The sequence below is a fragment of the Ptychodera flava genome, chromosome 5 (genome assembly GCF_041260155.1).
Source record: "Ptychodera flava strain L36383 chromosome 5, AS_Pfla_20210202, whole genome shotgun sequence".
NCBI classification, from domain to species: domain Eukaryota; kingdom Metazoa; phylum Hemichordata; class Enteropneusta; family Ptychoderidae; genus Ptychodera; species Ptychodera flava.
In genome coordinates this window covers 46476163-46503801 of record NC_091932.1, presented here as the reverse complement: position 1 = coordinate 46503801, position 27639 = coordinate 46476163, and the positions used below count along the sequence as shown (strand labels likewise).

The following is a 27639-nucleotide window of genomic DNA, read 5'->3' as shown; positions in this document are numbered from 1 at the left end:
GTCGAATCGGAAAATATGACAATATGGCGACGGCCATGAAGAAACGTGGTTTCTCAAAGAAACGTGTCAGGAGCAGACGATTAAAGGGTAAGGGGCAGCTGATTGCCAAAAGCAAATGGAAAGAAATCGACATAAAGCCAGAGGACGCCCATTTTGATGATACCGGAGGACTTGTACTCTTTGAAGAGCTTGACGATTATGAACTTTTAACTAAGCGCGATTACAGTGAAGAGCAACAAGATGATAGTGTAAGTTGATTGTGGAGTAGAACGTATCTGTAATTTTGATGTACCTAAGATAACTGTTACTGCTTATTTAAGACAGAATAGACGAAAGAGCGTGATGGATATTCTTGAAAAACAGCAAGGCTTACTGTTCATAGACTTTGTTGGTGTAATTCGAATTTCCAAGGAGAAGGGAATACGAAGCAACGCTGATGGGGTCCTACTAAAGGGGTCCAGACACTTCGCACCAAAACCAGTTCGCCCCACACAACTTCGTCCCAAAACCATTTCGTACCAAAACCACCTCGTCCCAAGTACTACTTCGCCCAACCCCACTTCGCCCCAAGTACCACATCGTACTAAAACCACTTCGCCCTAAGTATAGTACCGTCAACTCGTCCTGAAACAACGATGTTACGACGTATCATAAGGTTGTTTTTACCTACAACTTGGAAGCATTAATGTGTTAGGACATTTTGGCTACCACGAACCATTTATTGTTGCATGAAACCATAAACGATAGAATAAGAAAATAGAAACACGCAAATGCTACAACTCAGGTGCCTTGCGCGGAATTGCACGATGTCAATTTCGCGAAATGCGTACACTTTCAAGATTTCAGTCCCAGGATGACAGAAAGGTGGTTATTTTCAGCTTTACCAGTTAGCGATAAGTTTCGGGCAAAGTGGTTTGGGGACATGACTTTTGGGGCGAAGTGGTTTTGGTACGAGGTTGTTTTGGTGCGAAGTGGTTTTGGTGCGAAATGGTATGGGACGAGATGGTACGGTGCGAAGTGGTTTTGGTGCGAAGTGTCTGGAACCCTACTAAAAACTGCCCGGCAATGCCCGGCACTGCCGGCGACAAACAGGGCACTGCCCGGCACGAAATAAGCGCGTCAGTTATCACAAGAAGTTTATATCTACATACCACAGACCACTAACTCTTATAAAAACCTAAAAAACGATAGTTCAAGCCTCAAAAACGTCGATTTACTGGTCTTTAGTTACGGCGTTTGTAACCTTACGCTGGGCCAGCTAGCCCTCAGAATAATGAATTGTACATCGATAACATCAAAAGTGGAAAAAAAAAACGGGAATCTGGAACTGTCAAATGCAATATGCAAGCACTTGCTTTCGGACACCCCATCAGCAAGACTTCAAAGTACAGGCGAAGTTTCGTTTAAATTTCGATAGGCTACTACCCCTTCTCTCAGTAAATAGTTGGTTCTGTAAACAAGATTGCGTAGGGCCGGCCCAGCTTATTTCGTGCCAGGCAGTGCCCTGTTTGTCGCCGGGCAGTGCCGGGCATTGCCAGGCAGTTTTTAGTAGGACCGCGCTGGGGAATGCGCAACCGACGCAACCATTTTCTGAAGAAAGTAGACCAGTGACAATGGCTGGTAGCCCATGCATATTTTAGTTTAGGATTAATTTTTCAATAACCAGACAAGAAAAAGCTATTTTTCAAGATTCTGCTCATAAGTGAATTTTCAAGTAATTTGCAATTGATGTGAATACTTGCACACCTAATACATGTAATACCCAAAGGAAACAGGTATAACGGACAACAGTGATACTCAAAAGTTTGGCGACCTTTTGACAACTCATTTCATTCTGAGAGTTGTATGCAAATTTTGATAGTTGTCATGACAACAAACACGACCTTCTCAGCACGTACATGAAACTAAATCATGAAAATAGGCCATGGGCTTTCTGTAGGGAGCTCGGAGGAGGCATAATGTCTGTGTAATTCATGATCAAAGTGTAATGAAAATGTGTTTTCATTACGAGCGTAAAGTTGGCGTCATACTCATCCTCATCCTCAGCCTCAGGGGTCACGCAAAAATGAGGATGAGGATGACATGTTGTATTGATGAAACGGTACCCTCGCCATCAGACAAACCGGCAACCGCTGAAATACTAAATTTTTTCCATGGTGGTCAAAATGACCACCAGTTACAGCAAGCGTGGAAAAATGGTGGTCATTTGACGCAGACCACCGCTACTTTCGAGCCCTGGCTTTCATATCGCCTCTTATGGTGGCGATTTTTACACATTTCGGACCATGTATACCTGTTTTGCACCAATTTTTGGAAAATCTTAACGCAAGAGTTGAGAGGATACCAACAAACACATCAGTGGATCCATGGACTAAAAATTAAGAACATTTTCAAAAAACTAGTCTATATGACATTACTGGAAGGCTCCATTAACTTAGGAATACCCTACTTCCCTAGAGGATCAATTTCACAGACCTGCCTTTCCTACAATGGCACTACAATAACACTAGCTCAGCTCAGGCAAGGACTCGGGTTTCAGGTACCATGCAAGTTAATGCATTCGTTCCCTAATGTGATATTCTAACAATAAAAGATTACCTGCGAATCAGTTTTACGATTCAAGCGAAAGTTGAGTGAGAATGGAGTTGTTATTTTCTTAAGTTATGAGCGAATTTTATCATTTATCCGTCATCGGGTAGCGTAACTTCGGCAATCTTCGGATACGACGCTGAAGCTGACGCTGAGTAGCATCATTTTCAGCGTCAGCTAGAAAGGTCACCTGAGGCTGAGGATCAGGATGAGGATGACGCCAACTTTACGTTCGTGTTTTCATTGGCCATCATTTTCTGTGCCTGTCATCCAAGTACATCAGTTGAGATATTGAAACTTTGTTGCAACCCCCCCACCTCCCCCCGCACGGTTGTCTTTGTAAAACATAGTCATAGTCTAGTCTTTCTGGGTTGAGTGTGGCGAGCTCGTCCAAAAGTGACATACTAGACATGTCACGCCAAGTAATGACTTTGGTAGTCCATGTGGGCTACCATTTTATCGATTTTGGTAGCCCCAGGGAAAAGTTGGTAGTCTGTTGATGTGGATCGACCACTAATTGCCAGCCCTGCACGTCCATGCAGTCATGGGCCAGTGGCTAGAGCAGTGGACTCACGATCACAGGATGGTGAGTTCGAGCCCCGGCATGGCTGTGGTGTTGTGTCCTTGAGCAAGGCACTTTATTCCTCATTGCTTCTCCCCACCCAGGAGTGATGGGTACCTGGTAGGACAGTGGTTGTAATGTGTGTGTTTAGCTCTGCTGCGCTTATTGGCTGCACATGTGAGCTGTAGTTTGTTCCCCAGGGAGTTGAGTGGTATCATATTAGTCCAGTGACCAGGGGTAATAATAATTGTAAAGAGCCTTGAGCACATGTACTTGTGGATATGTGCGCTATATAAGAACCCAATATTATTATATTATTATTATTATAATTAAGTAACATGCCTGCAACTGCAAACAACACTATTTGGATTAAATTTTTATAGTTCAGTACACTGAAGTATGACTTATCTTCATGACATTCGAGGTATGTAATGCAGAAAAAATATTTGTACCATACAGCCTAATGTCAGAGCTATGGAACAGATTTGAAGTGCGGTTTGACTGTTGATATTTATTTTTTATAATCTATCAGAGCGATGAAGTTGAATTTGAAGAAGAAAAGTCTAAGAAAAAAGGTAAAAAACGCAAGCAGCATGATGAAGAAAGCGATAGCAAGCCACCAAAGAAGAAGAAGAAGAAAAAGAAAAAGGTGCAGACACAGGTGGGTGCTTGTACAGAATTTTATGTTATGCGTCAGCTGCTGTGTGACCTACATGTTTTCTCCTGGTTCAGACTGCATTTTCCATAATTTCCCATAATAACTTGTTCAAAGGAAAACATTTTGTGAATAGTGTTTGTCAATGCCAATAACTTTATAAGCTTACTAGAGTTTCAAAATTATTCTATAGGGTTTCCATCAGTATCAAATAGTAACCATGACAAGGTTTATGATGGGATATTGTCCAACATATATCTATGATAAATATTTATATTATTAATAAATACAAAAAATGACCTCTGTTGAATGTCTTGACAGACAAAAACAAGACCATGAGAAAAGGAAAATTGAAGAAAACTGTTGGCACCAAAAGAAGGGGAAAGCAACTTGAAGTAATAGCTGCTGATAGTGAAGACAGCGATGTTGAGAAGGATGAAGAAGATGAAAATGAAGAATGGAAAAGTGAGAAACAATGTTTGACTCAGAACATTTTTTTTTTCTGGGACAGAAATTTATCATTTATGCTTTGCATTGCTCTTGAAAGTGTATGGATTATTTAACCCTTTGAGCCCCAAGTAAATTTTTGTCACCTTTTTTAAAAGATAACCAAGTGAATTTTTTTTTGATTTTTGCCAAAAGTTTGATAAAAAATTGTAGCCAACGAAATGTGATATCCATTCGGTCCAAAATTATCAAAACATTACAGAAAAATTCATAAAAATTGGTAAAATGTTGCACTAAAATTTTTGGTAGGAAAAATAACAGCACTCAAAGGGTTAACCCTTTCACCCCAGTTCCCTGTGTACAGGTCCAAGATCACCATTGATAACAATGGGTTTGGGAAGAACCATGGTGGTGAAAGGGTTAAAGTGAAAGTAGCAAGTTTACCAAGTCTGTCACCAACAAAAGTATGGAATTTGAACATTCTGTCTAAGTTTTCATTCCAATATGTACATTATAAAAGTGTTCAGAGATTTGCTAGTGAACCTTAAATGTATCCCCTGAGTATACAATGATCCGGCCAAATTAAGGTTGTTAACACCTCATCATTGAAAGACTTTAACTTTTGCTCACGTTTTCAGTAAGACAACTTTAACCCTTTTCCTGCCAAGTCAGTGAAAATCCGCTTGAAATTCGGTGTAGCCAGAATCTAAGTACTGGTGACCGTTATTCTACCAACCCGGTGGAAATCGGACCCTTTTTGGGTACCCCCTTTCCTGCCAAGTCAACGGCACTACGTTTTGCTATCCCCTATGCGTTTAGGGGTCATCCGGGCCAGGTTTTCTGACAAGGAACGCCTTTTCCCCTCGAAATGGTTCGCAGGGAGTCAATAGACAGGGAAAGGTACAAAAACCTGTCCGCCAGTCCCCCACACCCGAGGGGGGCTGGTTTTTTTTTTACAGCTTTTAGCGGACTTGGTAGGATAGCATGGTGACGTTTTCTGGCGGAGTTGGACGTACTTGGCTGCTGGCACTATAGAGATTGCTGCCGAACTTGACGAACTCGGCAATGCTAATCTAGAAGGCTACCTCTTGCAAACGACTTGGCAGATGGTGCCGATGGTGCGAGACGAAAGTCACTTATTCAGTTGTGCGTGACTGAAAATGAGAACGTATTTTTGACGGGACGGCTCGACTTGTTCCTCCGATGGAACGGATATGAACGACTCGGAAATACCATTACAAACTGGTGTCCGACTTACTAAGCTGGGCTTCAGCTCTGCAAGTTCAAGCCAGGCAACGTCCTTCACCGCCTTGGCCGTGCCATTCAATGGACGTAGCTTTGGATTTTTTAGGGGCAACATCAAAAGTTCAACATAATAAATCTAACTTAATTGCTTAAGTTTGGCCTCAGACCCCCCACCCCCCCTTCTAACTTAACTGACCTAAAATTGAAAAACATTGCGGACTCATACCCTGTACTAATTCTTTCAAACGACGTACCAATGTACCATTGAATTAAATAAAAATTGAAAACCATTATAAAGTAACAAAAATACGGGTGACTGGATCGGTTTTAGAGTACAAAAAACAGCCTTGAAATCGTAAAATTTGCCAAAAAGACGTTAAATCGTTTTTGACTGCACAGAAATTAATTTGGCCAAAACCCCCCCCCCAAACTTAAGCAATTAAGTTTTTTTTCAAACATCGATCTTTTGACGTCGCCCCTATTTATTCCATCGTCCGAAGTATTGGCTCTGGTTTGCAGGCAAACGTATCCTCTTGCCGACGCATTGGTAACTACGTACGCTGTTTGCGTACAGAGAATTCAAAAGGGACATAAGGTCAATGCGTATGACTGCTACGGGGATACCGCCTGCATTTAGCAGGGACTGCTTTTGTTATGCAAACCAGCTAGCAGTACAATATGGCTGCCAGGCATGTGGACACGTCGATGGCTAGAAAAATGGAAGCATATTGCGTTGCTCCCGTGCATCGCAAAAGTGAACTGAAGACTTGGGTGTAGTCACTGGTTATCACTGGTTAGCTACAGCCCAAGCCATGTCGGTACAAACCCGTACCTGACTGAGGTGAGGACCACTCGATTAAGTCAGTAATGAACGGTAACACTCGTAAATCAACTCCCAACTGAGCTGGCTAAACTACGTGGAGCTGTGCTTCAATGGCTCAGCCATGTCGTTAATACAACGGCGAAAATGTAGTTTTTATGCTACTCTGCCAAGTCGTTGAAGGTACGTATTCAATTGACCCTACCCTGGGGAAACAGGACAGGTTTGCCGGTGCTGCTGCACCCCTAGCACGACCCTCAGGGTCTCTGACTAACAGACGAGTGAGGTGATGTTTGTGCCTAGCGGACGTGCGTAATACTGAAGGAGTTTATTTCCGAAAAAATAAACATGAAACGGCAATAAAATGACGCACTCCCAGGGGAAACAAAGCCGGTGACCTCAATTTTTTTCTGCAGTAACCCTTGAGCTCCTTCCCCTGTCTACGGGCATGTAGAAATTATCGAAGTCTAACACGTATAAGTACGGCTAAAACTACCCTGAAAATGGGCGATTTCTGCCAAAATGCCTGGCAGGATAACATGCAGGAGAGCCAATCTTTTGCAGGCACATATTATGGGGCGGTTTTCTACTGACTTGGCAAAATAACGGACAAGGGCGCTCGGCAGGAAAAGGGTTAAATGTATCCCCCTGAGGATACAATGATCTAGCCAAATTAAGGTTGTTAACACCTCATCATTGAAAGACCTAAACTTTTGCTCAAGTTTTCAGTTAAACAACTTTAAGCCTTTCACCCCCAGTTCCCTGTGTACAGGTCCAACTTTACCATAGAAAACAATGGATTTGGGGAAAACCATAGTGGTGAAAGGGTTAAGCCATTCCCTTTGGAAATCAAGAATAAACATCAGGAGTCAGTTTGCAAAATTTGATACAAGAAAATTGAGTTAGCCAATATTTCTGAACACTTAAAATCCAAAATGACCACCATTCCAGTGTTAGCTGTCAGGAGAAAAAGATTACAATTAAAATTTTTGATCTGTGCAAAAATAAGCCAGTGAACTTTTCATTTACTCCAGGAGCTCCACAAAAGTAAAGTCTGCATATCTGTCCCAAGGACACATTATGCCTTAAAGGGACAAAGTTGGACAAAGTCGGCCATTTTTTATGAATTTTGTTTGATACGAGATACTACTTATATTGTTTGACATGTTGTAAGATACTGAATGAATGGGTGACTATGCATATATTCGACCCCGGTTTTAGACACAATACATAAGAACATTGTGAAAATGATTTAATGGTCATGACCATTAATTCATTTTTGCGATGGGTTTCATTTAATCTGTCTATTAAAAACCGGATCCAATATATGCATGGTCACCCATTCATTCAGTATCTTTCGACATGTCAAACAATGTAAGTAGTATCTCCTATCAAACAAAATTTATGAAAAATGGCCGACTTTGTCCGTTGAATATGTGTATTCCCTGATGTGTATTTTCTGCTGCAATATCAAACTGGTATTCATGGTGATAATATTGCTGTATGGAGAGCACCAAATAAGTCTCTGTCAATTTGGTATCTGTCTGTCTGCTTGCATTGAATCAATATATTAGTATACAAATGATCTAAGATTTTTGAGAAGAAATGACAAGATTTGAAAGTGACAACAGAAAAGAGTATAATGTAGTCAGTGAATTGAGTCCAATCGTATAGAGTCTTGCTTCTTCTGTGTATGGTCCAATCTAATGTTTTGCACTGTTTGTGAAAACAATGACTTTCAAGTGTTCTCCATAGCTTGAGAAAAGTAGATGGTTAATTTGCATAACAATACTTAAGGTAGTATGCACCATGAAAGTGAATGACTTAAACTTTTGCTAGAACTTACTGTCAAGAATATTTGATCCATTGTCTTTCAAAATCAAGAAGAAAATAGGGGTCACCGTGCAAATTGTGGTACTAGGGAAAAATATTACCCAAGATTTACCCATTTGTGAAATTCAAAATGCCCGCCATCCCTGTGTTAAGTTTATGGAGGAAAGTAAAATTGGAATTTTATAAAACTAAGCTGGTGAAAAGTTTATGAACCCCCACAAGTGGTTTATCAGAAAAGAATTGTAAAAGTTTGAGAATTTGAATATCTGTCCCCAAGGTGCGTTCTTAACTTGTAAATTCTTTTGGTGTTCAAATGTATATTTTCTTGTCATTATTAACATTTGAATAAATTTGTCCAACAACACAGGTGGCCTATCTCCCCCCCCCGCCCCAAATCACCTAATGCAGAACCCTATTAATATTGTACCAGCATCTTTCCATTTTACTGATGTGCTTCAAGTTACTAAATGTCCATCTTTATACCGGTACAATGTTTTGTTTTACAGATCTTGATATGTCTGCCTGGCTGAATCTGTATGTACCTGAGCCTATCTTACACGGTCTGGCTGACAAAGGATTCACAACTCCAACACCAATCCAGACAAGATGCCTACCACCAGCCATCAGAGATTACCAAGATATCATTGGAGCTGCTGAAACAGTACGTAGTTGAAACACAAAGTGACCCTGTGAGGGCGCTGTTTATATAAGCAGAATGACCCTTGCTCTTCTGGACAAAGCACCGTACACAAATGAAACACTTGCAATCATTTTGTGTAAACACTTTGGTCAGTTCTCCAAATTTTTTCCAAACTTTAATTCAAAGACATTTTATTTTCTGTCAGAAAAGGGGATTTCATAGGTTTCCCAGAGGATAAAGTTAAAAGTGTCAGTAACAGGTTTGAAGGAAATCAGACTACTTTATTCATTTCAGCCAATCATTGATTTTCACTTGGCTTGCCAACTGAATAAAGTGCGCCACCAAAGGGGATATCACTGATATTCCACAAGTAAACATGGCTTACATACCTCTTCGTCATAAATGGATATATGTAGATTTGTTGTGACCAATTATCATTAAACAAAACTTGAGTTGAACAAAATAAGACAATTGTTTAACTCCTCAGAAAGGGTATTAAACTGACGATTGAGTTTAAAACCCTGGTGTTGTGAGAGAAGCAGACTGTCAAGGGATGGTGAATTCAAGATTTAATCAGTGTGTTATGACTTTGAGCAGCATACTTTAATGGGTAGAGGTACCTTCTGTAAATTGGTTTTTTCCTGTTTCATGTAAGCCTGCTGACTTGATATTTTCATTCATAAAACTCAATATTTTCACAGTATTTTGAAGTTCTCGTGCAAAACAACATCTGATTAAGTGGAAATTATCACTAATTGAAATCTCCTCTTTCATGTTGATAGGGCAGTGGAAAAACCCTGGCATTTGGCATTCCCATATTGCATCATATTTTGGAAATTCAAGAGAAGGAAGAAAGACAGAAAGAGAAGAAATTGAAGAAGTGTGGAACTCTTGATGACAGCAGTGAGTCAACCACACATGACAGTTTGCTTGCACTGATACTGACTCCAACAAGAGAACTTGCAATTCAAGTCAGAAATCATCTAGTGGCAGTTTCCAAACACACAGACATTAAGGTAAGATTTTATGGTATGTCTCAAAAACGAGTGTGAAATATGTTTTCCCTGTGTCTCCCAAGAAACTGAAACTTTAAGGGCCTGTGTCAGGGGTCAGATTCTCTTACCACGAAACTGACTGACTAGATTACAATTTCAATGGAAAACAAAAGGCTATAACACACCCATAATCCTCTTAGAGACTAGAACAAACTTGATCCCTGGGGTCGAGTCCCCTACCTTTAAAGGGCCAGTGGATGTAACTTATAATGACTTGTTTGCACTATGTTTGTTTCAATGTCAATGTCAATGTCTTGTACTACTCCACAAAGCATGTTATGAGACAATTAATTGTAGGTGTTTTTAACATGCTTTAGGGAGTCGAACAGGAACTTTTCATTAACACACAAAATAAAAATTGTATACAATGTGAAAAAAAATCATCAAAAGTTACATCTATTGGTCCCTTACACCGTTCTCTTTCAAAATGAAGAACTTATTACGGGTCACTGAGTTCTTAGGAACACAACAGTAAACTATATGTACATCAAGTTTACTTATATTGGGCAGGCAAAGTGGCCACTGTCGTCTGTTTTAATGCAGTTGGAAAACATTACATTTCTGATTTGTACAAAACAAATGTGATGAAAATTCACTCTTCACGTCCAAGGCATAGACTAGAGAAGAATTATGAGGTTGTGAGTACAAAAATTTGTCCGAGAGGTGTAATCTACCTGTAACCTTTTCACCATTGTGGTTTGGCCCAAACCTATTGTTATCAATTGTAAGTGTAGACGTGTCCATAGAGAATTAGGGGTGAACAGGTAAAGATGACAGATGGCAGTTGTAACAGTAACACATGTAGGTTTGAATTATTTGAATGTACATGTATACACATTTCCTCAGTCATAGTGTGTATAACAAGAGTTGTCCCCAAATCTATTATGTTGTATTTTGTGTTCATAACACCTTTAGGGATCAGGGAGACTCATTAATATGGAGAATGAGTGACATTAGCCATTTAAAAGTTCTGTACAATGTACAACACAATTATAAAGATATTCATCATACACTGTACTATGTTACATGTGACCATGACTAAGCTACTGAATTTAGCTACTATAGACTACCGGTATACCGTAGTCTATAGAAGCTATTGGGATGGGTATCCGTACGGCGTCCGGCGTCAGTCTGTAAGAATGTTCCTAGGCTTTATCTTAATGTAATATATTGAAATGATGATGAAATCATCAATTTTGTATTTTTGCAGCTAATTTTGCCATTTTTGGTCAGGCCATCCTGTAATGAGCTATCAAAGATATCCACCTTCTTCATCAGTACATATGTCACAAAAAGTTTTTCTCTACATAACACAGCAGAGCTCTGTAAACTGTTGGGTCGCCAGTTTTTTCAAAACCACTGGTCAGACAGCTCTAATATTTTATTTACAGGTCCCTAAGATGACCTTAGTGAGATAATTTCATACAGTCAGGAAATACTTAATTTTGTATCCATGTCTATAGTAGCTTCAGGGATAAATTTTTTTATCATGGACCTTGTAGAAGATGACCTTATTGGCGTAACAAGTTATAGACAGTAAAAAAAGTTTAATAATAATTCGATGGCAGTACATTTTCCTTCTGAAGTCTTACGTTCTTGGAACCATTGGGATGATACTGCAATGTATCTGTCCGATCAAAGATAAAGTCTCCTGTTCACCATGACTGTTTGCCATGTTATTGCACTTTCCCTTGCTTGATTTTCAGATTGCTGTGATTGTTGGAGGAATGTCAGCTCAGAAGCAAGAAAGAGTCCTCAAAAAGAAACCACAGATTGTCATAGGAACGCCTGGAAGATTATGGGAATTGATACAACAGGTACAGTGTTCTTTGAGCAGTGTTGTATGATTGAGTAAATTAATGAAATGACCAAAGCAGTACTGTGACCTCTAAATTACATGGCCCACATTATATCTAGGGTACAGATAAATCCTCAATCCTCAATCCCAAGTTCTCACATTAGCTTCTGTAGATATTGGCTATTTATGTTTTGTAAGTATTTTACATTGTCCTTCTTTCAAAGTTGTGCCTAGTTAATTAAATAAAGAGAGATAAAGCATAAAACTTTGCCCCTTTGAATGTATTTGCATGTAGTTATTCAAATTGATGAGAGATAAAGCAGACCAAAAACCTGCTCCTTTGAGTGTATTTGCATGCATATACCTGTGTGTGGTCAAGTCATTGAAATATCAGTGTATCCTAAGGACTAAAACAATAACCACTGCGATATACACTGTCTTTATCAGGTACAAGGTCAGTGCTGTAAACATGTCTTGTTTCTGTCATAGCAAGACATGCATGTTTTTAGGTCTAAAGAAGTTCAGGTCTATTAAAATTACCGGTATTGTGTGGTTTTACTTTAACCCAACTTTACCTTAGTACCATATGAACCTGATTAATAAATGGTTGATTGCAAAATAATATGAGTTTGTGATGGTGAGAGGAAGAGGGCCCCCAGGTGACAATATTTGAGCAATAGCTGTGCTTAAGGTAGTGCATGTACCGGTATGCACCTTGAAAGTGAAAGACTTAAACATTTTCTCAAACTTTCTGTAATGAAACTGTCAACCATTGTCTTTAATACGAAATTAACGATAAAATCGGGGTCACTGTGCAAAGTTTAGAACTAATGAAACAAATAACCCAATATTTTGCAATATTTGAAATTCAAAATGGCCACCATTCATGTGTTAACTCTATGGGATAAAATTAAATATTGGATTTTCAAAAACTAAGACAGTGAAAGTTTTTTTTTTCTTACAAAGAGCCCCTTGCTTGTAGTGGTAGATCAGAAAAGAATTGTAGAAACTTGAGAGTCTGAATATCTGTCCCCAAGGTGTGTTCTACCTTAAGGTATATCTGCTAGTGAATTAGAGAGTCAGTGAATTTATTTATTGGTAATCTGATCTTATAAAATTTTATACAATGTAAATCTTTTTGCCTTTGCAGCATGAACCACATCTTCGCACAGTCAATAGAGTGAAATATCTTGTGCTTGATGAAGCTGACAGAATGGTTGAGAAAGGACACTTTGAAGAGTTGTCGCTGCTTCTAGATCTGATCAATGGGTGAGATGAAAAAAATTTCCGCACAAATTTTTCTGTTATGAATATGTTCAGTTGATTGTGAATTTTCATGACCATTTCTAGATAATTAATAAACTTCTAGTGCCTGAATTACATTCTATTGAGTTTCCCAGATTATATATTTGACAGATGCAACTTTCAGTGATAACATTTTGTGTCTTCTATAAATTTGCAACTCATTTGTGCTTTAGCTTCAAAAGCTTCAACTTTTATGCTTGTTTGTATAGTACAAAATTCACAGTTATTGTCCATAAATCTCATATTTAAAAGTTTTGGCTCATTCATAAGTTTGTATTCTTTGGTTTACAAAGCTAAAGTAAACTGTCTCTGCATACCTTTTCCGTAACATTTAGTTACAAACACTGATCTTATTCCTAACTTTACATAAACTCTTACCAAATTCAACCACTCTGGCCTATATTGTATGACTTTCCATTGCTTGAGTTGATCCCTGCTCAAGTATTATTTTTTGTTACCTCAAAATTTAGTAATTATTTTCTTCTTATTTTGTATTTCTCCAAAATTTCTGTTTGATTCTAATCTGTTGTTCAGATTTTCAGTTGTGAAAATTCACTGTTTGCTAATGAAATACTTTGTGAACTTAACTACAAAGTGATACAATTGTGGACTCCTTAGAATACTCTCAATCAACACCATAACAGTCCTTTGAAATATCAGGCGCTAGGGTTTTATCATACCAAATATATTTTGTTGATTTTGCCCTTTTCCTTGTGAAGGTACAAGGTCAGAAATTGATAATTTTAATACATCACGATAGCCGTGTTGCAGCCAGGACATGCCCTTACAACAATGTCCACAAAAGAGAATCCGTTGTCCCACATTCTTGTGTACTGCGGGTCACTTTGGGCTCACCCATGAGTGGACTGTGTTGGGTGTAGTCTGCAAATAATATCTGATACTGACCGTGGCCTGAGTTTTGCATAATTATTATGATGCTTATATTTACGAACTTCCAGAGGTATGATTACAATTAATTAAAATGCTGTACTTCATATTATAAATTGCTTATTGTCTGCCTGAGCTCTGAGCTCTGATTGGCAGCAGACACAGTATACTGCCACAATTACTAGCCTTAAATTTAAAAATCATGATGGGGTCCGGGTACCTTGAAATTTGTTTTGTGAAACTAATTTTTATCAAAATAAGACAAATTTGATTGACAACTGACGCATATTGTCCCCTAGCTGTGGAAACGCAGCTATCTGTTGGCGGTGTAGCGGGGATCGCTATGCGGGTCAGAGGTCAACCCCGCCACGGATAGCTGCGGGCCAACTACCATCGAAAGTGGGTCTATTACGACGACACAACATGTATCGGAACTTTGAACGACAAAATAAACCAAAGTGAGCGTATTCAATAAAATGACCTATACCTGCCTGAACTCACTCCAGCAGGGAACTTTGACTTCCATTGATATGCTAATAAGGACGTCGCTCGTTCGAATGTGAATAGTGTGACGGCCGGTCAGATCCTTATTAGCATATCAAAAGAAGTCAAAGTTCGCTGCTGGAGTGAAAATCTTGAGTACTCCTTGGAAAATCGGCCGAATTACGTAAACGAAGCAGCAATTTTGTTCACAAAAGGAGTTAGGGAATGAGCAATAATCAGAGTTCAGGCAGGTATAGGTCGTTTCATTGAATTACGCTCACTTTGGTTTAGTTTGCTGTTCAAAGTTCCGATACATGTTGTGTCGTCGTAATAGACCCACTTTCGATGGTAGTTGGCCCACAGCTATCCGTGGCAGGGTTGACCTTTGACCCGCATAGTGATCCCCGCTACCCCGCCAACAGATAGCTGCGTTTCCACAGCTAATTGTCCCCAAAATCATGGAAATGTGCAAAGTGTCCCCAAAATAAATGGTAGTGGGACACAGTGTTGCCTGCTTTACAATCCTGGCTGCAACACTGTGATAGTACTTTAAAACTGTTTCAAATATGAAAATGACTGTACATCAAGGTTTAGCTCCATGTTCAGCTGTAAATCTCCTCATGACATAAATTACCAGGTTGGGGTCAGGGTTCAAGGGGTGAAGGTCATTCTTTGACTGAGATTGCTCTGTTTGAATTTGCAGCACTGAAATGAAAAGACAGATGTTTGTCTTCTCAGCGACACTGACCATGGTACATCTTGGACCTCAGAGAAAACTGATGAAAAAGAAATATGACCTGAACAAAGAACAGAAGCTAGGTAAAGACAACATAAATACAAATATTACCATAGTATTGCTGTAGACAATCAGGTTTTCTATGGCTGCAAGTTTCAAAGTGATTGTAAAACCAAATTTTATAATACAAGACTACCCTGTGTATTCACAGGGTAGTCACCCAAAGTGATTGGCAGTATTTTGAATTATAGGAAAGCAATGCAGATTTGTATCATCCTGCCACATGGGAGTAGTAGCTTGCACACTTGACGCCTTAAAAGAATGTAAAAATGAACTGAAAACTGGTCAGCTGTTGATGTCTCTGTAATGTGGCCCAAATAATGATACAGAAGAATATAGTATACTGAATTACATCAAAAAATGTGAAATGGTAGACACTTTCTATTGGCTTAGACACGTCATGTGACACAGTTACATCATCTCACCACAGTACTCAAGCATAGAAACTAAAAAAGCCCAAACAATTTATGTGTAGAATGTAGTGTTTGTGTTTCCGTAGAATTAGAATATGAAAATCAGTATGTCGATGAAGGTTTCATCATAAATAATATTGTGATGAAATTTGTTGTTTATGTCCGTCAGAATCTCTTATTTACCAAATTGGCATCCGAGAAAATCACATGAAAGTGGTTGACCTTACCAAGAAAGAACTGACTGTTGAAACATTGACGGAAGCCAGGATAAACTGTACTCTGGAAGAAAAGGTATGATATGTTTTAACATCATGTCTTGTCATGAGTATTGTAGACTTTCTCACAGTCCCCTGCTGGATCTGAAAACTGACATAGCTTCACTGGCTACGTCACTCACGAACCTGACTATGTCGGCTTGACTTAAGCCAGGCTATACCAGCCACAGTATAGTGCTTGTTTATTAGTCCCCGCGGACGAAGTCCGGCGGGGACTTATAGATTGGGTCCCGTCCGTCCGTCCGTCCGTCATCAACAGTTTCTCAGACACTGCTGAACCAATTTTGTTCAAACTTGGCACAAACGCAAAGCACTATGATTTACAGATGCACGTCGATTAATTTTGTGATACGAACCAATTTGGCCGCAAGGCGGCCATTTTGTTGCGATTTTTCATGTCTTTGAACCATAACTCAGACAGCCTTGAACAGATTCTGTTCAAACTTGGCACAAAGGCATAACACTATGGCTTTCATATCCATATTAAATTATTTCGCGATACGATCCAATATGGGCGCGAGGCGGCCATTTTGTTGTGATTTTTCATGTCTTTGGACCATAACTCAGACATCCTTGAACATATTCTGTTCAACCTTGGCACAAAGGCATAACACTATGGCCTACATGTGCATGTCAAATTATTTTGCGATACGATCCAACATGGCCGCGAGGCGGCCATTTTGTTTGCGATTTTTCATGTCTTTGAGCCATAACTCAAATATCCTTGAACCGATTCTGTTCAAAATTTGCACAAAGGCATAACACTATGGCCTACATATGCTTGTCAAATTATATTGCGATACGATCCAATATGGGCGCGAGGCGGCCATTTTGTTGCGATCTTTCATGTCTTTGGATCATAACTCAGACATCCTTGAACAGATTCTGTTCAAACTTGGCACAAAGGCATAACACTATGGCTTTTATATCCATGTTAAATTATATCACGATACGATCCAATATGGGCGCGAGGCGGCCATTTTGTTGCGATTTTTCATGTCTTTGGACCATAACTCAAATATCCTTGAACTGATTCTGTTCAAACTTTGCACAAAGGCATAACACTATGGCCTACATATGCTTGTCAAATTATATTGCGATACGATCCAATATGGGCGTGAGGCGGCCATTTTGTTGGGATCTTCCATGTTTTTGGATCATAACTCAGACATCCTTGAACAGATTCTGTTAAAACTTGGCACAAAGGCATAACACTGTGGCCTTCATGTGCATGTAAAATTATTTCGCGATACGATCCAATATGGGCGTGAGGCGGCCATTTTGTTGCGATTTTTCATGTCTTTGGACCATAACTCAGACATCCTTGAACCGATTCTGTTCAAATTTGGCACAAAAGCAAAACATTATGCCCTTCATATGAACGCCACTTTATTTCATGATATGATCCAATATGGCCGACAGGCGTCCATTTTTTTGCGATTTTCTCATGTCTCTGAACCATAACTCAAACATCCTTGAACTGATTTTGTTCAAACTTGGCACAAAGGCAAAGCACTGTGGCATACATATGCATGTATCAATTAACCTTGCGATAGGATCCAATATGGCTGCAGAACTGCCATTTTGTTGGAATTTTGCATGTCTTTGAAGCATAATTCAAAGGTCATTAAACCCATTTTGTCCAAACTTGGCACAAAGATCAAGCACTATGGCACACATACATGTATACATGTCAATTTACTTCGTGACATGTCCAATATGGCTGCCAGATTGTCATTTTTGGATTTTTTCATGTCTTTGAGGCTTAATCATAATGCAAATATTCCTTATCCAATGTTGTTGAGACTTGGTACAAAGATAAAGTACTATGGCATACTTATGCATGTCTACTAATTTTGTGCTACGATCCATATGGTCAATAGACAGCCATTTGATTTCAATTTTATAAACATAGGTCACTGTCCTTCAATGGACTGATTTTGTTTAAACGTGATATGGCTGCATTCTTGTGCACATTAATTTGTTTTATTATATGATCCAAAATGGCTGATTACAACAACATACCCGATCCCATACCATTTCGAAAATTCCACCAAACCATGTGTATAGTATGTGCTGTCATGACACTAGAGGCAGTGAGGGCATCGTTATGTGTGATGTAATCAAAAGTTCCTTTAGTGGTCAACACCGGCAGAGATGAGTCTTTTATTGAACGTTCCTCAGATTACTTCATAATGCAAGTCACAGGCCTGATGCACCCGTTGCATCAATGTCATTCCACAGCTACCTAGACACCAAAGATTATGACGAAATGGACAAGCGGGGACTGTGTCATCAACGATGACTTGTTTATTATTACTTTATTTCAGACTTTCAAAAACGTCCATAAGAAATAAAAGATTAAAAAAAACTATAAAAAATTGTTCATGACAAGATATCACACAGTAAAATAAAGCACAATTAATATAAAATATTTGCCCAGTGGGCTTAAGGTCCATGAAAGCGCATGTCACATGCAAGAAGTCGATAAATCAGAACATTTTAATTCTTTGCAAACGAGCACTAAAGTTGTACGCTGTTCTCCTCCTTAAAACTGAGAAACAGTTTACTGAATGGTGAACGAACACCTTCGAGGCACTAGTGTATCTTGGATAGCCAAACAGTCTACGAAATGCATTGTTGTGACACACAATGATACTACGAATGGCGCTGGCATTAAAATCGGACCATAGGTAATTACAGTAAATGTTATTACAAAACACATTAAAAAGACGATATTTGACATCAACCGAACAGGAGTAAAACTTTCTGAGAAGCATATGATAAGAAGCTTAGCCAATGGGGGACTATGAGAGAGTCTCGGGTTTGTGTAATTGAGACATCACGGAACCTTTTACAACCGTCCTTGTTAGCAGCGAAAACTTTCAAAGGTGAACATATGTCTACTGCAGCTTGTTAGCAGTGAAAACTTTCAAAGGTGAACATATGTCTACTGCAGCTTTTAAAGGGTCAGTAGATACAACTTTTGAAAATTTTTCCACGTTTTTTGATTGTAAAACAAGTACAGTTTCTCACTGTACCCTCCAAAACATGCTGAGATACACAGTATTAAGCTTGTCAACTCAGTCTGGTCCAGAATAGAATTCAAATGTAAACAATAACAGTGCAATTAACACATATATACACTGCATTGACAAGGTAAATATGCAGATGTTTCAACTAATTTAGGGAGTAGAACAAGAAATTGCAATTGTCATCAAAAATAAAAAAGTGAGAAAATCATGAAAACTTAAAGCTACGAACACTTTAACATAGCTGCTTTGATGTGGTATCCTGAGAATATCTGGATGTAGAGGGGATGTCTTTCCATCATTTTCAAAAGCTCTATCTTCTCGGTACGGAGTGGAGATGTGTCGGAGGTCAAAAGTCCATCTTGGTGTTCAATATCACTGACTTTCAATGTTCAAAGTTATTCTATTATTCATGCAGTGGTAACAATGTTCAAAGGAAAACCAGTGCAAGCGATTCGGAATAATCACTGAAGTTGACAAAGTGGATCTTACTAGCTACTATTTATATTGCTTATTGAAAAGTTGGTCAAATGAAATTTTGAATAAACTAATTGTTTGACATCACCAACCAACCCACAATCCAACCATCAAGCTATCCGGCAAACTAATTGACCTAGTGAAAAAATAAAAAAATCTGTACACTCAATCACATTGTTCATAATTCCAATAATGTTTCTTTTTCATTCCAGGACTATTATTTGTTTTATTTCCTGCTTCAATATCCAGGACGGACATTGGTATTCACAAACAGCATAGATTGTATTCGCCGTCTAGTTTCCATCTTCACACTCCTTGGAAAAAGACCTCTCCCACTTCACGCCAACATGCATCAGAAACAAAGACTGAAGAATCTGGAGAGGTTCTCATCAGATGCAAAGGGGTTGCTACTGGCAACAGATGTAGCTGCCAGAGGACTTGATATTCCAAATGTTCAACATGTGGTCCATTACCAGATACCAAGGACTGCTGAAGTAATTAATTCAAAACAATGTAGTAAAATACATTTAGTTACCCTCTTAATTTATTCCAAGTCTCCTGTGATGAATATTTCCATCAAAATGTCGTATTTCATCAAAATGTTGACATGGTATCTCAATAGAAGGATGAGTCTTGATTTGGATATTTTTCAGTTGTGATGTTTAAAAAATCTCACATGTTACATTTTGTATCCTGCGAAAACATGTAGATAATGTTTGTAACCTCCATGTCCTCCGTGTCCTCCAAGGCTCTTTAGGAGGCCAATGTTATCACTATGTGTCTGTCTGTCTGTGTCAGAGAGACAGAGAGAGAGAGACAGAGAGAGACAGAGACACAGAGAGAGAGACAGAGACAGAGACAGAGAGAGAGAGAGACAGACAGACAGAGAGAGAGAGAGAGAGAGAGAGAGAGAGAGAGAGACTGAGACTCTTTCTGTTTCATTCATCTGCTTGCCGTGACTTGAAAACAACATTCACAGGTGATACCTTGATGTAAATGCTTAAAGCCGCAATTTTCAATCCCAGGTTCTCGCATTAGTGGAGTTCTCCTCCCAGTCAAACACAAGGCCAGTACGATGTTTGATTTCTATAACATTAATTACACAAACTAATCTCAACCTTTTGTCACCTTTTGCTAATCCTGCAAACAGAGTTTATGCAAACGTTTGATTGACTGTCGGTTAAAATCATCAACAGTCATTGATTCCCCCCACAACCAACGCTCAAAGTTCCTAAAAAATCGTCTTCAAGTCGTGTTAGAATTTGAATATAATCACAGAGTTCGATCGGCAGCAGCTTCGTGCTGACCGCTTGGCAGTCTGTCTGCGTTTTTGTATTTTCTGGAGTGTGTACCTGCGTGTTACCTGTTTGGTGTCCACTTACACAATGAACGCCGCCATAGCTTGGCGCCCTTTTAAAGAGAGGCTCCGCCTTTAAGTAGAGGGGTATCATTACCATCATACTTTGTTTTCATTCTGGTGAATGTTCACAAATCTTTTCATCATATCTACTAAATTTTACAAGACTAGATTCCCTTTGTTAGCAGTGATTGTTTTACTCCCAAGCACAACACATGCCTGTGATGTTTTTGTCCTGTGCATGTTAACCTTCACTGCATTTCTTTGTGACAGCTAATAGAATTCTTCTTGATAGCTTCTTGACACAAATTGACATCTAAACAGCTCTGATGTTGTTTTTGATTCTTGATATGAAATTTTCAGACTTTCAGAATCATGCAAAGTAATGTCATTTAGGAATCAGTGGTAGTCCAATGTACTGACTCAAAGCCTATCTTTACAGGTATATGTCCATCAGTGGTAGTCCAATGTACTGACTCAAAGCCTATCTTTACAGGTATATGTCCATCGAAGTGGTCGCACAGCTAGAGCATCGAAGGCTGGGTTGAGTTTAGCCTTGATTGGAGCAGACGATATGGCCAACTACAAAAGACTTTGTAAAACTTTGAGTAAAGGTTAGTTAATTGATCACATGTACATTCCTCTGTGAGAAGACTAAAAAGCACTCATTTGCTGTGATCATTGACGACGAGAGTTTTGTTGTAGTTTGGCACCTCTCTCATTGCATTATGTACAATGGAACTCCAATAGATAGTATTCTTAGCTGTTGATCAAACAACCAACGCTACAACAGTTTCCAGACACAATGACAAATAATATCCTGATCAAGAACTTTATTGACAAGATGTTTCATTCAACATTCAGGATCTCATATGTAAACCTTTGAGAATAAATAGATGTGAAAAAATAATGAGTTGCTATGTATTGACGAAATTTTCTGCACAAGATAATATCCTCTGCCTTTCCATGCCAGGAAGTACTCATGTTTCTAAAAGTATTCACAATGATATCAATATATATCATGTATCCAGCTTAAAAACATCAGGCATGCTATGTACATGTATTCACTTGATCTACATTCGAGAATGATTCTTGGAGATCTATGTAATTTTGCATAATCTGATTGCTTGAATGAATGCCAGTCAAAACTCAAAATTCCAGGTAAGTTTCATTTTGCAAGTCAATAAATTGTACTGATTGTCGGATGAGTGGCTTGTACAGAAAAATACTGAGCCAGAGTAGTTTGTACCACATTACATTGTTTTCTGTCTTTTATACAAACCAGATGAAGATATTCCGGTGTTTCCGATAGAAATGAGGTACCTCACAGCGGTCAAGGAAAGAGTTAATGCAGCAAGAACACTGGATAAAATGGACCATCAGTTTATGAAAAAGAAACATCACAATGACTGGTTTTCCAAGACTGCAAAAGAACTTGACATTGACCTTGATGAAGATCTTTGGTATCCTTTTAAAAATAGCTTTATCTGGAAGTGTACTTTACATTCCTTATGATCAGATAGATGATCGGCGACTTTTTTATCCAAATAGCGTGAAAGCACTGATTAGCACAGCATTGAAATAGGTGTTGATCAACATTTTTGAAAGTTCAGTGTTTTGTAAAAGGCTGCATATGGTTACATTTTGAATGATGCTGAGGCCATGTACACAGTTTTACATCGTTTGTATGTACAGTGTATCAGTGTGCCCACTAAGATATTTCACCATGTCATTACACAAGGTGAAGCTTCATGATGGATGGAAATTACAAATAATTTAACGTGTTATTGACACAGCCGTAAAAGCACACAAAATTTAGTTTTCTTCAAATGACTCAAAAAATGTTCCCACTTCCCAAAGAGGGTACACTGCATTGTTTCTGTATTGCCATGGCGATCAGTTCAAATGTAACCACATGCAGATGTTTATAGCATAGTGTACCTCACAAAAATTGCCCGATGTCTATTTCATTGCTTTTCTTATGTGTGTGTTTGTGGATGAAAAAGGTTATATTCCTCATTATGGCCGTTGACATTGATATTAGTCATTTTGGATTTAGCAAGCTTAAAGAAGGCAGGCTTTACAACTCCAGTTCAAAATGCAATATTGCTATTTGAATCATTGAACTATCTACCGACATAGATCAATTGGTGTTCATGCTTAAATATCACAGTTTTGTATTAAAAAGATGAATCATATAATGCACAACATGTAGCATGCAAATATCAAATTTTGTTAACTGTGATTTCAAATCATAATGGTTTCCTTAAATGAGTGTCCAGTCTTCATGACATGGGTGATAACTTTGAACAAAAGCAACATGAAAGAAAAGTCAAGAAAATGAAAAGTAAGTCTCTGAGTGTTTACCATCTAATTGAAATGATCTGTTAGGTCAACCTGTTGTCTCCCTTGGTAACAAATTGACACCAGAATTATTTATATCCTGTAGTTGACCTCAGCAGTGTTGAGCCAAATGTTTCTGCTTTATACCATTCAGCTGCACACAATATCTGTTGAATGGTTTAGATCAATGCCAGCGTGAGTTCTGTGGGCAAGTCCACTGAAATTTTAAGGCATGTAGTGAGAATAGCGCCCTCAGCGGTTGTTTTGCCAAAGTCCATGCCTATTGGTATGATTTTAGAGATCCTCATAGCTCCATGTATTATCACAGAATTCTACAGCCATCTTTCACAACAGTCTGTATTTTGATTCAAGCACACAATAATCTTTGCAAGAATGTTTGAAATCTCAGCTTAAGCCAAACAAGCATCACTGCAGATATTTCAAAATTCCAAGGTTGGCAATTTCTTATCATGGGATGACCTTCATGAGCAAACTATCTGAAAGAGAATTAGAGGTCTGATGCAAACAAATCAAATGACTAAAAGATATGAAAAGCTTGACAAGGGACATGCTTTGTTGCAGTTAACCTGTACGTATATGATTCTATTACATACATGAGTACAGAAACATCCTCTGTATTTTCTTACTGACATGGGTGTTACTATTTTCCTTCCAATATTACAGTGGATTTGAAAGCAATGTTACAGAGGCCAGTATTCCCTAAAGGCTTTTCAGCATTGTTTCCAACATTAGGTGGCCATCTCAACATACCAAAAACATACAGTAAGTTGACTTCTATATCACATCACACTAAAGCGTAGATCTGCCAAAGAATCATATGCCCTACACCCTTGCCCATCTTCCACTGGATGGTGCAATCTTTCAGGCCAATGAATACTCTCCACTGATATGACTCACTATCCAGTCATTTGCATATTCAAACAATGCTTGGTAATAAACCTGGCATAAATAAAATTATCATACATCATACATCTACCATTGAGAACAATAGGATTTTGTGTACACAAAAAAAGCCATACTGAAAACCCATTCTGTAACATTTACTATTTCCAGGCGCCCCTTGTCTTTGTGGCTGTATCTGCATGTTCACTGTTGAATGGTTACAAGGGACCCATTGGGGAATGCCAGACTACATCTCACGTTCTGTACGTGTGTAGTGCCCAGGCTATCCAGAAGCGCGTTGATGTCCCAGATAGCATTCCACTTTGTACTTGCGATATAAATTTGAAGGAAAAATTGTTGACATTGCTCAAAAACATTGCATTGAATATAGCTTGCTAGAAGCAGATTGTTCAGTGCTTGCTTTCATTAATAAATTTATTTGTTAATGGAAAGTGTGTCAATCAGAGTCAGTAAGCTCCTGGAAAATTCTTGAAAGACTTTCAGACATGAAACCCATGATTTCTATAAACAGATGACATTGACAGGGTTGGAATGAAGTTGTAATGTTTGGCAAAACTTTGAGGAATTCAACTTTCAAATCTGTTTCTCGAGCAAAAGATATGAAAGTGAATTACCAGTTATGTATATGTTGTAGGCTGTCACTGGTGGTCAAAGATATCTTGACCACAATGTTGATTTATTTTGTATCTCCACAGATGCAGCTGCAGGGACAACCATGAATGCAATTGACGCTGTCAAACAGGAAAAGAAAGACATGGCTGCATTGATACAGAATGTCAAGTTACCAAGGAAACAGAAACATAAACAGAAAAAACGCAAGAGAGTGAAATGAGAATAGTTGTATTATTTAAGTGCAATTTATAACTTGATATACTGTATTACTCATTGAAGGTAATATTTCACTGATTTGGTCTGTTTTTATTTCACAGGAATAAGAAATTGATTAAAGTTGACTGTAGATCTCAAACAAAATCTTGTTGTATCTATGTATGTACTGGAGATGAAGTTTTCCAAGTAGCTAGAGCAACTGCTACCTCATTAGCATATCTTACTGGCAGACCCCAGATAATATGTCATGAATTCTGGTAGCATATCTGTCTATAGGATGGCTGAACGCTTCTTTGGCTTGTTTTTGAGAACCAAACAGTGTAATTTGCAACTCAAATAATACAAAATTTACAAAAGCTAGTCCCCAAACAACCATTTTGTTCCATTTAATATCAAAAATGAAATCCACACAAAAGCCCAGATTTTGAGCATAGTGCTAAATACAAATGGTTTTACTGTTTCAACCAATTACATGGCATTTTGTTCCACCGGAAAGTTTGTCAAACTGAAGATGATGCTATTCATGTTAATATTCTACGTATCCGTTTCATAGATGCTTTAGTTAATACACCAACATTATTGCTGCCTGTCAGTGCACAGTTTTTACTCTATTTCTGTTTATCAAAACATGAAATAGCATTTACTTTTATCTTTTCCTGAATGGAATATAATAAAAATATCATGTCACAGCATTTCTTTTATGGTGAGAGCAGTGATTACAATGACAGCATTGTTTCAGAATTTTTGCAATGATTTAGGAATACTTGTAAATGATTTTGGAACCCAGGCACCATTTCTACTGTTCCCTCATCTAGTTGCATTGAAATACCAAGGGGACCGAAGTAAAATTACTTACGAACCATTGCAACATTTCTGCTGTCAACTGGTCTGATTGCTGTGATATATCAAGGAGAACCCTAGGAAGCCCAGCAACATTTTTGTACTCCCTGCCCTCAGTGTGGTAAAATTTGACAAACAAGTACAAGTACCAGGTACAAGGAGAGCTAGCCGTGGACATTTCCATTGAACAGTAAGGGCAAAGTGTGTAGGTGAAGATTTGTATGTTGTAGACTGTGTGACCAGAGGAGACAATGTGATCGATTTGGTTTCAGTCTTTTTTCAGAACTATTCATCTATAGCTTTGATCAGTTGGAATTTTTTTTGTCATGTTCATGATTTAGGCCTCTATATTGATTTTGAGGATCCTAAGATTTGACTATCTCTTCTCTTTTGTGTATCAGTTTCATCGATATCATTTCATCGCAGCGGTCATATCTTGTGAGTTTGCCTTGATCCATTCAGTCATGGCAACAACAAATGTTAGAGTTGAGGGTACAATTGGATAAAGACAAAATGACGTAGAAGAGACATCTATTTATATGTATATTTATATATGCAACTGATTCAACTCTGAAATGTCCATGTCTCCATTCACTTGACAAATTTCAAATTGATGGTACATCAAGAATGATGATCTTCATAATGACTGAATGTATGATGATGAACTGATGACATGCCCTAATGTAGTATGTATATAATAATTTATGCCAAGTTCATACACTGACATTGCTCTAACTCTCTGGACGGACACAGGTAAGTGTATTATGGGTAACTATCCGAGAAGTAACAGTCCTCAAACCTTTGAAACATAGAAAAATGAAGAGACAAACACAGCCATCTCATTTATTTCATTCAAATCGAGATTCTGCTGGTGGTTGAAAATAAAGAAGATCAAGAAGCTGATTTTATCTTGTACTTGTGTGTTGTTTACTTGTGATTTTGACGAATACACCAATCGAAAACAGTATGGTAGTTTCTGAACGGGTATGAAAAGTAGAACCAAGGTCATATTAATGCTGTAACGTGCATTTCGGTGAATTTTAAGGTCTTGTACCTCAGTCACCGCATGAGGGCGCCACACTGTAAAAAAAAAAGTCATACTTCAGACGGAAGACCAGTATTGTAACAGTCACACTGTTTATTATGTACAATGTTTTTCACTTTTACATATCCTATTTACAGATCAAATAAACAACATATCAAATTATAAACATATCATATTTACAGTGCAAATGTACATCCTTAGTCTGATACAGTCTATTTCTGTGACCATGATCAAAAATCTAAATTCATAAAACATTGATGCGAAAACATTGAAGCTGTGACGAGTCCAAAGACTTTAGTCTTCTACTTCTTCAAACAGGGTACTTTAGCAAAACAACGAACAAACAAGCACTTGAATAAAGAGTTGTACAAAGTCTTAAGCGTGTAACAACGATCATAATACCGAGATGTTGATTGGTCATTGAAAGTTGCCGTAAGTTGAATAATTTAAGATTCAGAATGAGCTGTTACGATGGCAAATCATAGGGAGAACAGACGGTGATTCTAAATCTTGTGTATATTATTTGTTATATATTGAAGCGTCCTGTTATCTATTGTAGTCTGAGCGTCCAAGCAGAAAGATCTAATGTAATTTGGTTTGTCTTTGTGGCCGTTTTTCAGTCGTGAGATAAAGACACCGACACCGGTGGTATCAGGTGCAGCCAACGAACAATGCACTTTTAAAAAGGTCCTTACTATGATAAGATATATTGTGCATGACAAATAATGTGAACTGACTAATTTTAAGTCAAGAGGGTAATTAATTAGCTGTTCATAATTTGCCCTCCCACAGAAAATTTTTCGACTTACCCTCCAAATTCAAACTTCATTTTACCCACTCCCAAGTTATTTTTGCCTGTTTCCCCTCCCCACTGTGAATTTTTGAAGCTCCCTCGCCCTGTAGCGAAAAAAAACTTGCCAATTTCCCCTGCCCTGGAAACAATTCCCCTCAAAAAGTTTTTCGCCAAGCCCTGTCCCCAGGAAATCAAC

The 27639-nt window shown here is 38.4% G+C and overlaps 1 protein-coding gene across 1 annotated transcript; it reads left to right on the top strand.

The window, feature by feature from the left end:
- On the top strand, window positions 1-24909 carry LOC139134117 (ATP-dependent RNA helicase DDX24-like). The gene is made up of 15 exons (XM_070701035.1): window positions 1-248; window positions 3684-3812; window positions 4128-4271; window positions 8658-8812; window positions 9574-9807; window positions 11553-11663; window positions 12795-12913; window positions 15024-15139; window positions 15699-15820; window positions 19526-19807; window positions 21167-21284; window positions 21956-22133; window positions 22953-23017; window positions 23698-23796; window positions 24633-24909. Exons 3-15 carry the CDS (start codon window positions 4142-4144, stop codon window positions 24767-24769), a joined length of 1866 nt encoding a protein of 621 aa, XP_070557136.1. The 5' UTR covers window positions 1-248; window positions 3684-3812; window positions 4128-4141; the 3' UTR covers window positions 24770-24909.
- The last annotated feature ends 2730 nt before the right edge of the window (window positions 24910-27639 follow it).